The sequence below is a fragment of the Nuphar pumila genome, chromosome 17 (genome assembly GCF_984573655.1).
Source record: "Nuphar pumila chromosome 17, dmNupPumi1.hap1.1, whole genome shotgun sequence".
Taxonomy (NCBI): Eukaryota; Viridiplantae; Streptophyta; class Magnoliopsida; order Nymphaeales; family Nymphaeaceae; genus Nuphar; species Nuphar pumila.
Genome location: NC_143265.1, coordinates 27,578,233 through 27,590,575, shown reverse-complemented (window position 1 = coordinate 27,590,575; position 12,343 = coordinate 27,578,233). Strand labels below are relative to the sequence as shown.

The window sequence follows — 12,343 nt, the reverse complement described above, 5'->3', positions numbered from 1 at the left end:
AGACCGACAAATTTTCAATGTAAAAATGATAAAAAAAACAGTTTTTACCGAGTATGGTCTGGGTTTGGTTCATGTAGTTCTTATCAGGTTCGGGTATGGTTTTTCTTATAGTTGATCCATTTAAACCCGAGTCTGGACCCAATACCATACCCAAAAATCTAGTTCTACCTAGGTCTGAACCAAACCCGACCCATTGACAACCCTACTATATAAGCGAAGGTAGTATCTTTTTTGCAAAAATCGACCAAAGTGCAAAGGTCAAGGATATTTACAAACATTAATATGTGAATGTCACCACACATTTGTACACCTCCTTGAAGACCAATTACTTAAAAGAAATTTGCACGATAGCTCACAAATGTCATTTGTATATGCAAATTTTGTATGATATTTGCAAAGGTATGTACATTTCAATTACAAAAGTTCACAAATTTGGTTGTGCAAACTTTATGCAGTCTCCGAAATCACCGTGTGAATGTACTTTTTAGTGAAACGTTACAAGATTGAGACGTGTATATATATCGCACGAACCTCAAGATGTTTGCTCATGCAAAGAGTTTGCCAATTTGAGCATAGGGTGGATTTCAAAATTTTTAGGGCATTTCAAAAAACGTCATTTTTGTCATACAATAGGGTCATTTTCTACACACACACACGGTCATTTTCTACACACACACACACACACACACACACATATATATATATATATATATATATATATATATATATATATATATATATATATATATATATATATATATATATATATATATATATATATACAGACCCCTATCAATTGTACAATGATACCATTGAGATTTGAACTTGCAACATCCCAACACAAGGTGCACTAACTGCTCCTACCTGACCAGTGAAGCCCCTATTTTTTTTAAAGGAAAGATTCACCCAACACATTTCAACCTCATTTGTTTCATGCAACTTTCATGAAAAAGTGTTAAATTGGCAATCCTGATGTAATCATTTTCCACCAAAAATAAAATAAACATTAAATCATCAAGGTGAAAAAGTGTAAAGTTGGCATAAATAGGCTTCAGTTTTTACCATTACCTACCTGCCACTTTTTGTGTGTAAATCTTTCATATCTCTCCACTATAAAAGCTTTTGAAATTCATGCACAATTTCATCAAAAGCCTTTCCTTTACATGGGAATGAAACAAACAAAGCCAAGAATAGGTGATGAGTTATAGAAAGCAAAGCAAAGATTTCAATTTGGAAAATGTTTGCAGCACCGTCTAATGGCTACCTAAACAAAACACAAATTTGCATTAACAACAGATGCAACTCTACTAAATAGTGGCTCTAATTCAATCCCATCAAAAGCCTTGCTTCAAAGAAAGATTTACCCCACCTGTGAAATTCCCCGACAAATCCAAAATTTAATCTTCCATCTTCCGCTCTTAGTCAATGAATAGAATTGTCCAGAAATCTCACCAAACTATATTTGTGAAACCCGAATCAATAGACCCTTGGCTTGGAACCATAGTGACAATAAGAGTCAAGCTGCGGGCACACCAATTTGGTTTCCTAGATCTTTAATGTTCAATTTGATGGCATATTTATGCACCGCTTGACAACAAAACTTCCAAGTAAATTCGCCAGCTTAGGCATTACATGACAAATTTCATGTGGGAGTGGCATGTGAGGGCGCAGTTACTAGTATTTAGCAGCTCAACCAATAAATTCAGAAATTTTGGAATAGTATTTAAATTCCGATTTTTTTACGACTTACAATGCCTAGCAAAACCATACTCAAGCAGTACACTGTAGTACATTAAACCATGTAACGACATTCTCACACCAACTTAGCGACGGACCTTGAATATGCTGCAAACAGAATCATGAGATCAGAGGCAGATTTTGAGATCAATGAGCAAGTTACGGGCATGAACACCGACTGAAACGTTGTGCAACATAAAGCACAGAAAACCGTGGCATATGCCTTGAGAAAGATAACAACTCCTTGGCCTTTAGTATTAAAGACTGGTCCAACTATGTTCATGCTTTTTACAACCTGATCGTGAACTAAGATGGGAAATGATTCAAACACAAAACCAGTATATCTTAATGTGGAATCACTTGACCAGCCATAACATGTTCAGAGAAGGTACTTTTGGCTGTAGTGACCTGCTGTTTGAATTTAACTGATTTGCATGCTCCCCAACCAGCATCTATAGGTAGGGAAGCAATCAAAAAATTGGTTGGAGTTCCAACCCTGATCTGAACCAGATCCAACCCACATTGTAAAATCCATGCAATTTGTGTTGTATTTAGAACAGATATTTGGATTTTTTGAACACAAATATGATTAGGTCCAGGTTGGAATCCAATCTAACACGTCCTGTTTTACCCTTTCCATATGAATATCAACAGGTTTTACCCACTTTCAACAAATCCAGTATCAGCAGGGGCTCATATCAGATCTGAATCAAATCCAAATCCAACCCCCTGTTCAAAAAACAGATATAGTGTCAGGTCAAGTATGACCCAACCCATTTCCATCTCTATCAACGTGAGAGCATACCTTTTCCCTGAGGCATGATTTCTGAGGACGAAATAAACTACATGCCTACTAGGAATATTTGAACTAGGAACACTAGTTCAAATGAAAAATATTCAACCCCTGAAGAGGTAACATCATCTAAATTTCAGTGACCTAAAACTAAAGGCATAAAGAGAAAGTGATCTTTCCATTTATACTTATCAGATGTAGGCCAATAATGAAAATTACATCTTAGAATATTGGAGGAAAAAATACAGAATTTCCTCTACAAACGTTTGGAGGAAGTTTTACAATCAAATGATCAAACATCTTGGAAATAGGTTTTCATAGTTTATCTTATCCCTTGCTACTGTATTTGTGGTGATCGATTTCAGGGAAGCTATATTTAAAAAATTTCAAAGCCCACCAAGATTTGTTATTTGGTAAAAACCCATCAATAAATCATGACAGTATCATGGACATTCACAGTATTAGCTAATAATTAAGGATGACACAAACTTAATCTTGCATCTCTATAGCTTGTTGAGGAACTGGAAATACCGTGATAATTCAAAAATGAAAAAGAAATTAGGTGATGTAGACATGAGCAGATAGCTACTAAATCTTCACTCTCTTGTGGTGCCATGAAATGAATTATTAATATATTCTTGCAAGCAAACAGGTATGTTCTTCATAAGAAATGCAGAAAAGGCCAGCACTGAGGCATCAATTTCCACTTCCATTTGTTCATACACATAGAAAGCAGTAAATGTGAACACCAGACCTGAACCAGTTTTGCAAGAAATTAGGCTCGGAAAACTTTTTGTATAAATATATAATGATTACATGTGAACACTTACCTGCTCCAACCAAAGTCGAGAAAGACAACGAGAAAAGGACTTTTAGAAAGTATAGAGAGCCCATGACCTGTCATAAATAAAAACAACACCCCATGATTCAAATGGAAAGAGTTCAGAGTTCAATATGAATTCATATAGGAAAAATATATAGCATGATAGTATTGGTTTTACCTCTATAGTAGCCCAGTAAGAAAAATGAAGAAATCATCTATCCTTTTGTAGAAGATAAACATGACCATTTTTTCTAAATACTTTCTTGGTAAAGTTTTTGGTACCTACCGAGCATTGGACTTATAACAATTCAATGGACATCTGATCATCGTCTTGAGCTTAAAGTGCTTATTTGTCACTAAAAAATCAAATGTTCTTTGTAGTTCCCTTACAATTTCTAGACACCAAGTACTCAAATGGCAAAGTGTTAAGGACCCAAGATCCAAGATCTGTAACCGATAGGGCTGTATGTGTATCATGTGTTAATCTTGTTCAGTATGCTATTCTGTATGTTCATTAAGGGTATTCTGGTCATTTGGTCATCTGTACTGTATGTATTTTCAGATTTGTATAGGTGTATTTTTGTCAATATATATATATATATATATATATATATATATATATATATATATATATATATTGGAATGCAACAGTCGGTTGCACATGCAATCTAGTAGAAAACATCATTTTTTCACCTTTTTTGTAGATGTAACTTGTAGTCTGTGATCTAAAGTTTAGTAGAAAATTTTTGGATGTACAAAACCTGTTAGTGGCCTTTATTTCACCAGGTGTTGGCATAGGACCTCAAAAACCTGGAAGAAATCATGGTGGTTTTAGAGGAAGAGGACCTGATCTCCTTCTTACACCATTAGTGAGTTCCTAAATAATCATATGTCAAATGTGTCGTAGACAGGGAATTATTTCTATAAGTATTATTCTACATATTGTCTACTCAAGATGCAGCTCCTCCATGCTTTAGACCTCAAATGAGGTTGCCTTCTCAGCATGTGCAGCAGCCTACTCATCATATGCTGCAACCTAAACGTGTTTATATTAAGGTTATGCTAAAATACCCAATGAGATGAGCCTTTTCATATCGAATGTTAATAAATTCCACCCTCTTGGGTGTTGGAAGGAACCTTATCCTTGGATTGAAGCACCTTTTCCCATTTCATCTCTCTTCCCCTCTACCTTTCCTCTTCCCTCTCTCCCTTCTTAAGACCGGTCACAAACTAAGGTCCTAAAAATTCTAAGTATGCAACTTTTTTGTGTCGACTGAGTAGGGAGAGAAGACACTGGTTGCTGCACAAGGCTATGGGATCAAATATGAAACTTCTACCTCAACTCAATCTATCTTAATGCCGTGCTCTGTCACATTAGGATTTTGCATTTGTGCCCTTTTATTTTTCTGATCATAACCAATGCTTCTTTCATTACAGCAGGTTCCATCAAAAGCTATCTGAGTATTGCGGGTGACTTGTCTGGCTGTCAAGTGACAAACCCAAAATAAGGAGCATTGGTATAGCTGCCGCTAGCAGTTGGGGTTGAATATATGTTCTGGCCATCAGCATTTCTAGTAGAGTACAGAGGAATTGGGAGGTTGGAGAGCTGAGCTGGTGGGTGCTTCTTGAAATAGCACCTAGCAGCCCTCAGAGGCATCAAAAGCCCTGCTTGGCTAAATCGACCCTTCCAACAAAAGTGCTCAGACAGTTGAGCCCGTCATGCATAATGTTGCATGCACAATGGCGTTTCTTTGAACCATGATATAGCATCCCTTCCCCTATTAATGAGACCATATGTTGACTCCCTGGTAGACCACAATACAGCATTTTTCTCTGGCATTGAATCAGAAACCACCTTGGCTATGTCTATGTTCCAATATTTCACATACACATCAAAATCAGTAGTGCTAACTGCAACTTCCCCTTCAATACCTGTTCGGATCACGATACCAAGTGCCCATTTTCCTTGGTGTGGTGATGCAGGAAGGGTGCATGCTTCAAGAACACTGGCATGGTAGCTGAAGTGGGTCTCACATGACTCAAACTGCCTCTCTTTGAGGACATAGAGCACAGCATGGGCCTGCTGCAATGGGTGAATCTAGTGGTCAATGTGCTCCTGCTCTATACCTGAGTGATCTTAACAAGTTAACCATGATGACTTTGTAAGCTTCATCTTTCCACTTCAAATTGAGTAGCACCAAGGCCTCCACATGTCGCTCACTGTAAGCTAGATCAGATATATTGGAGTTCCATGAGATCTTGCCCCTCTCATGCACTTCATCACACACTTGGCATGAACTACCTCCAATAGAATTCAGTACATATCAGAATTCTATTGGTGTCAAACAGCCTGCTACGTTGCAACTATTTAGTGACCAACAACCAACCGAGTAGGTGCCCAATAGGGCCTCTTGCTGCTTAAGGTAGAAACAGGGCAGTGACATATTACAATAAACACATTGTTGGTGTGCTCCATGTAGCTCAGCAATTGGGTAACCAGGTTAGAACAGGACTCATTGGAAATTATACCTACATCAACCCTCACTTGGAACCAACCAAGAACCCTCTCATTGTTGCACCTGATAGAACACCTCTTGGAGGCAATAGGACACACACTTGGCATGCAACTTCGGCATCTCTACCTTTTACTTACAGATCCACAAAGGGTGTTATCGACTATCCTGTCAGATGCACACATACTCTTCAGAACCAGGGAACAGTGTTGCCTTCTGCATAACACATAGCCTAGAATAACACATTCTCTCTCAGCACTTATGAGTGTAATGTGGGTCTGCCTTTCTTCTAGAACCTCATTTGCATGAGGAAGACAGAAACTCCCAAAGGTTCCTCATTCGGTAACAAACTAGAATTGATGCCATGACTTGAACTAAAGGTTTCTGGTCTTGCCAAGTGGAGCCCCAAACCTCCTGGGTTGAAATCAACTAACGTTACATAGTTTGCTACTGCCACAACATCAAAGGATGCCATCCTAGTTCTATTGTCAACCTGACTGTGAAGCTGGTCAAAATTGCAGGGAACCTCCGGCTGTTTTGGGTGGTTTTTACCTTGATGCTGCTGTGAGGGTCTGAATATCGGTAAGAAGTATTGTTGACCAGTTATTGGTATGCCAGCCACTTTGTATCAAGTAGCCACAATCGGCGTCTTTCTAGGAACCACGCTAGATGCAGATGGAGTAGATCCGCTCAACCCAGAACAAGGCAGGTCATAGACCTAGTTGCAAACCGTTGAAGTTGTGCCGTGCTCGCAACCAGCATCTAGCATGCTGCTCAAGTGCAATACCAATGAACCGCACCTGAATCATCCATAGTCTCATCCTTCTTGGTCAGTGGTAGCTCATCCATTGGTTCTTGAATCTTCATTGATCAGGACATCATCTCCATGACTCTGAGGCAATCCATCAAGCATGTGGGAGTCATGACCTTCATGGAATAATTTGTGATTTCTGCAACCAAGGTATCAAGGCTCTCAAAGAGGGTGTCAATCTCTACTGCCTTCGACCCCTTAAGCAACCATTTCATCTCCTTCAAGGTGGAATCAATATCGTTTAGGCACATAGGCAACTTCCTTGAACTAAACTGGTTGCAGCCACCTCATTGAATATCTTGCACAAGCATGAGCTCAATTCATGGAGTGTGTCAATGAACTCACACCAATCTATGATCATTATTGCTAATCGCGATTTGTCCTCGCTTTGTACCAATTTTAGGCATCTATCTCCCACTCAATTCTAACAAGATAAAGAGCCACAAGGCCCACAACAAGATATGTCTAATGCAGAATATGGGATGTTTGATAATGAAGATGACTGATGTTATTTTGTATCTTTTGTCACAAAACTTGTGTAACGAAATTTATATTTAGTGGATTGTGATATTTATGTTCAGTTGAATGTTTAATAACACATCTATGTTTAATTACTCTTATTGCTTAAATTTATTTTGTTCTTGTATTCTGTAATTTTTTTTGAATTTTTTAGGATTTTTTAATTTCTTTTAGATTTTTTATTAAAAATGTGATTTTTTATTAAAAATGTGATTTTTTACAATAAGGTACATATCTTATTTTGAGCTCAGCTGATACGGGCTATGATGCGCTTTTTACAACCTTAGCTTGGAGGACGGTGAATATGAAAAAAGACTATTGGGTTGAGTTTGGCAGATTTTAGGGTCTTAAGGCAGATGACTTGAAGGATTGATACACTCAAGAGAGTGGTTCTGAATAATTCAGAACTGCTACGAGCTTTATTTGGTGCTTCTATTGTAAGAAGCTTGGTCACATGAAGAAGCCATGCCCTATATTGAGCAAAAAAAAAGTATGGGGCCTTCATAATCCCTTGTGTTGAAGATGCAGGAAAGCCTAAGAATACTTTGCCCATTGTGACCAGTGTGCATTGTATTCCTTCTGCAGGAGGCTTTTCAGATTCTTTGTCTATTGTTCAATCTAATACTTTAGAGGAGATTTATATTTTGTAGCATCAACGAGCAAGTCATATTTCTAGTTTCAGACTCCAGTATTTTGTTTCTTCTTATAGTTTTGGTGGTCTTAAAGTTTCTGTGTCAAATCATATGAAGGAGTGTAAGAGTAATAGGCTAGCAAAGAGTCATACCTTGCCCTTTGGGTCTAGGGAAATAGAGTCAGATAGAGCCTTTGATCTTGTTCATTCAGATATCGGGGTCCCTCACTAGTTTTGTCTAAAGGTGGTTCTGCCTATTTTGTCAGTTTTATTGATGATTCTATAAGAATTACTTAGATTTACTTTATGAAAAACAAAAGTGAATTATTTGAGATTTTCAAAAAGTTTGGTGCTATAATTAGAACTCAGTTTTCTGCTAGGGTTAGAATCCTTCGCTCAGATTAAAGGAGAGAATGTATTATGTATTTCAAAAAAAATGTAAGAGAAAGGGATTGTTCATCAAAAATCATGCCTGAGAAAAATGGAGTCGCAGAAAAGAAGAATAGACATATTCTAGAAACTATCGAGCCTCTCTTGTTTTCTAGTTATGTGCCTAAAATCTACTGAGCTGATGTTGTGTGTATGATAATCTGTTAGATTAATCACATGCCATCTGGAGTTCTTAAAGGTATCTCTCCCTATTAAAAATTGTAGGGTGTTGCACCCAATTAGAATTGTTGAGAAAATTTTGTTGCACTTGTTTTGTTTGATTACCTGAGCACTATAGAGATAAACTTTCACCTCAAGGTGTGAAATCTTGCTTCTTGGGTTTGTCTAATGGACACAAAGGTTATAAATGTTATGATTTGGTTGGAAAAAATATTTGGGTTTCTAGGCATCGGGTTTTTCATGAGCATACATCATATTCTTTTCGGCTTAAGGATGAGAAGGAGAGTGAAGTCGATTTTTCATTTTTGGTGTCATTTTCGGTAGAAGTGTTGATAGGAACAAACATTCAACTTGAGTCTCAAACTCCTGATAATAGGTTTGGCCAAACATATGATAGAAGATAAGAGGGTGTCCCTAGTATACCTTTCATACATCAAATTGAGCAGGAAGAAGCTAAGATTTTAGAAGCCAGTCCTGATTCTATTCTAGCTAATTATGAGCACATAGTACCAAATCCTACACCTTCCTCTCTTACTGAAATATGCCGTAGTTCTCGAAGGTAGGCCTTGGAGTGCACCACAAACATATTATACTCATGTCCCAATCCCCTAAGGGTCTCAGTGCATATGTCCTCATCAAATATGGGACTCTCAATGGCAGCTGGCTGGTCTGATATAAACTTAACCTTATTGAGGAAGTTGTGTGGGCTAGAATCACCTCTCTACAATGCCCCGAATTTTGCTTTCAAGTGGTATATCTTAGGTGTAGATATCTACTCGAAGCAGCTATGTAGAATCAGCCATACTCGCACACAGAAACTCCGGTGGGAATATGTAACAGTACTTCCTGGGACAAAGTGGCTGTAATAAAGGCAGCAACAGCCTAATCGCTCTTTCTCCAAGCTAAGAAATCTTGATTTCTGATTGACGAAGGCTCCCCTGGCTGATGAAAGGCACGATTTGTTTCTTCCAGGTAATGAAGTTATTCTCATTCAGCTTATCAGTGATCAGCTGACTGAGAAACAAAGAAGTGATGGGACTAGTTGAGGCCATGAGGAAGGAATTTGAGAACAAGATCTGAATAGAAGGGAGGCTGAAGCCAGAGACTGAGAATGGAACAAACTGAATCTGGAAACACTGCTGATTCCTGAGAATAGAAGGGTTTCTTTTCCTTTTTTTAAACAGGAATAGAACAGAGTCAGCAAGCCCCCCACCCCCTTTTTCTTTGAAAATCACGATCAGATCAGGTTTGTTGTGATATAGATAAGAAAGTAATGAGATTGAAAAAAGATAAAGAAAAAAAAGTTTAAAGGGAAAACAGGTTTGACGTGACCCCCTTTTTTTTTGGAATCACGCCTGGATCAGGATCTGATCTAACGTGATTTTTTTTTTATGAAATCACGCCTCGAGAAGAAAAGAAAGAATAAAGAAAGAAAGAAGGATGTTGAGAAAAGATTTTGGGAAGAAAGAGATTGAGAAGGAAGAGATTAAAACTAACCCGGAAAAGTCTGGAGCCTTGATCGAAATCAGCAGTCTTGATTCAATAGGGTTTTATCCTTGCCCTACTCTGATACCATGACAGAAATACGACTCTGGAATTTGTACCCTGCTACTTCATGTGAAAGAGAGAAGAGAAGAAAAGATTAGGCAGAAGAAGGGATGCTGCAAGGGTCGTGCCATCCTCTAGGCAGTGTTATTAAAAACGTGCCTCAAGGCGCAAAAAGTGTGCCTCACCTCAAGGCGAGGGCCTTTCTGCCTTGAGGCGCAAGTACAAGGCTTAAAGAGCCTGAGGCGTGCGCCTCATACGCCTTGAGGAGTACGCCTCATACGCCTTGAGGCGTATGCCTCGTGCGCCTCATACGCCTTGAGACCTACGCTTCGTGCGCCTCATACGCCTCGAGGCGTGCCTCAAGAAGAAGAAGAAGTTTCTCATCTTGTTAATGCTAATGTTAATTTTTATTTAATGAATGCTCATGTTTTATTTCTCAGATACTTACATAATTTTAGAAGAAGAAGAAGAAGAAATTTCGCATCTTGTTAATGCTAATGTTAATTTTTTATTTAATGAATGCTCATGTTTTATTTCTTAGATACATACATAGATCAAGTTGTTGCATTAATGTTATTTTTACACGTTAATCTCGTATTTTTTCAGTATTTGTTTGAGATTTTTTATTTCTTGTTAGTTGTTGCTTCATCAATAAAGAATTTTTTATTTATTTATAATTTTAGAAGAAGAAGAAGAAATTCTTCATCTTGTTAATGCTAATGTTAATTTTTTATTTAATGAATGCTCATGTTTTATTTCTTAGATACTTACATAGATCAAGTTGTTGCATTAATGTTATTTTTACATGTTATTCTCATATTTTTTCAGTATTTGTTTGAGATTTTTTATTTCTTGTTAGTTGTTGCTTCATCAATAAAGAATTTTTTATTTATTTATAATTTTAGAAGAAAAAAAATCAACTTTTTAATGCTAATGTTAATTTTTTATTTAATAAATGCTCATGTTTTATTTCTTAGATACTTACATAGATCAAGTTTTTTATTTAATAAATGCTCATGTTTTATTTCTTAGATACTTACATAGATCAAGTTGTTGCATTAATGTTATTTTTACATGTTAATCTCGTATTTTGTCAGTATTTGTTTGAGATTTTTTATTTCTTGTTAGTTGTTGCTTCATCAATAAATTTTTTTATTTATTTATAATTTTAGAAGAAGAAGAAGAAATTCCTCATCTTGTTAATGTTAATATTAATTTTTTATTTAATAAATGCTCATGTTTTATTTCTTAGATACTTACACAAATCAAGTTGTTAATGCTAATGTTAATTATGTTGACATGTCATCTCCATTAACAGATAATGCCTTCACATAAGAAATTATACATTTGATATTGTTAATGCTAATATGCATTTCATGGTTAATGTTAATTTTTTATTTAACGAATGCTCATGTTTTAACATACTTACATAGATCCAGTTGTTGCATTAATGTTATTTTTTTTACATGTTAATCTCATGTTTTTTCAATATTTATTTGAGATTTTCTATTTCTTGTTAGTTGTTGTTTCATCAATAAAGAATTTTTTATTTATTTATAATTTTAGATATTTTTTTATAGTTTTGTTTTAGGCTTACGCTTTACGCCTCGCCTCAGATTTTGGTCGAACGCCTCAACGCTTTTCACAACACTGACTCTAGGTCACGCCCAACATTATATAATAATGGTGGTGTACAAAAATGCCCCTGCACATAAAAGAAAATTACAGATATGAATTAATTTACAAATGTGACAAAAATACCCTCACACATTGATATATTCTTAATACATATTTTTAACAATATGGTGTGATGCTTTATAATGCAAACTCAGCTTATTTCAGTTTTGCAGATATTTAAGTTTTTAAACCTGCCAACTTGTTAAGAAAACTTGATAAGCCAGGATTATAGTGAACGGTCACCTTTCTGTAAAATTAAACCTGTGTTTTAATGTTTTATCAACAATTTTTATGAAAAATTCAGTTTGTTTTAATTTATTTTATTTTTTTATATTTAATTACATTTATTTTTAACAAGATTCTTAGATAAATGCACAATTTTTAAAAATTCAAAATATCCAGATAAAAGATGGCCTATAGTTTTTTTAAGCAATGTGTATATATATATATATATATATATATATATATATATCATAGCTGGCTCCTCTTATATAAGTTTTCTGGTTCTGCCCCTGCATGCCACTCAAGTTCTGTGAGGGTTGTAAAGTTCATTAGAAGATTTGTAATGTAAAATATTAACAAGACAAGTGCTAAAGCTGCTCATCACCTTCATAAAAGTAGTCCACTCATTTCCCTGGGCCATGTAACGCAACAAATGGATTCCTCTATTCCAATTGCTTGC

At 36.2% G+C, this 12,343-nt stretch overlaps 1 protein-coding gene across 1 annotated transcript; it reads right to left on the bottom strand.

Moving 5' to 3' along the window:
• Positions 1-2,905: 2,905 nt before the first annotated feature.
• On the bottom strand, positions 2,906-12,330 carry LOC149811824 (3beta-hydroxysteroid-dehydrogenase/decarboxylase-like). The gene is made up of 3 exons (XM_089992718.1): positions 12,269-12,330; positions 3,361-3,427; positions 2,906-3,284 (listed from the first exon to the last, which is right to left on the bottom strand). The coding sequence occupies exons 1-3, from the start codon at positions 12,302-12,304 to the stop codon at positions 3,127-3,129; spliced, it is 261 nt and encodes an 86-aa protein (XP_089848844.1). The 5' UTR covers positions 12,305-12,330; the 3' UTR covers positions 2,906-3,126.
• Positions 12,331-12,343: the final 13 nt, after the last annotated feature.

Excerpts from the sequence above, each read along its gene's own strand:
- LOC149811824 (XM_089992718.1), bottom strand. The coding sequence starts at position 12,304 with ATGGCCCAGGGAAATGAGTGGACTACTTTTATGAAG. Across the intron at positions 3,428-12,268 it reads AGTGGACTACTTTTATGAAG|GTCATGGGCTCTCTATACTT; the intron begins GTGATGAGCAGC and ends TATTTATGACAG. Across the intron at positions 3,285-3,360 it reads CTCGACTTTGGTTGGAGCAG|GTCTGGTGTTCACATTTACT; the intron begins GTAAGTGTTCAC and ends AAACTGGTTCAG.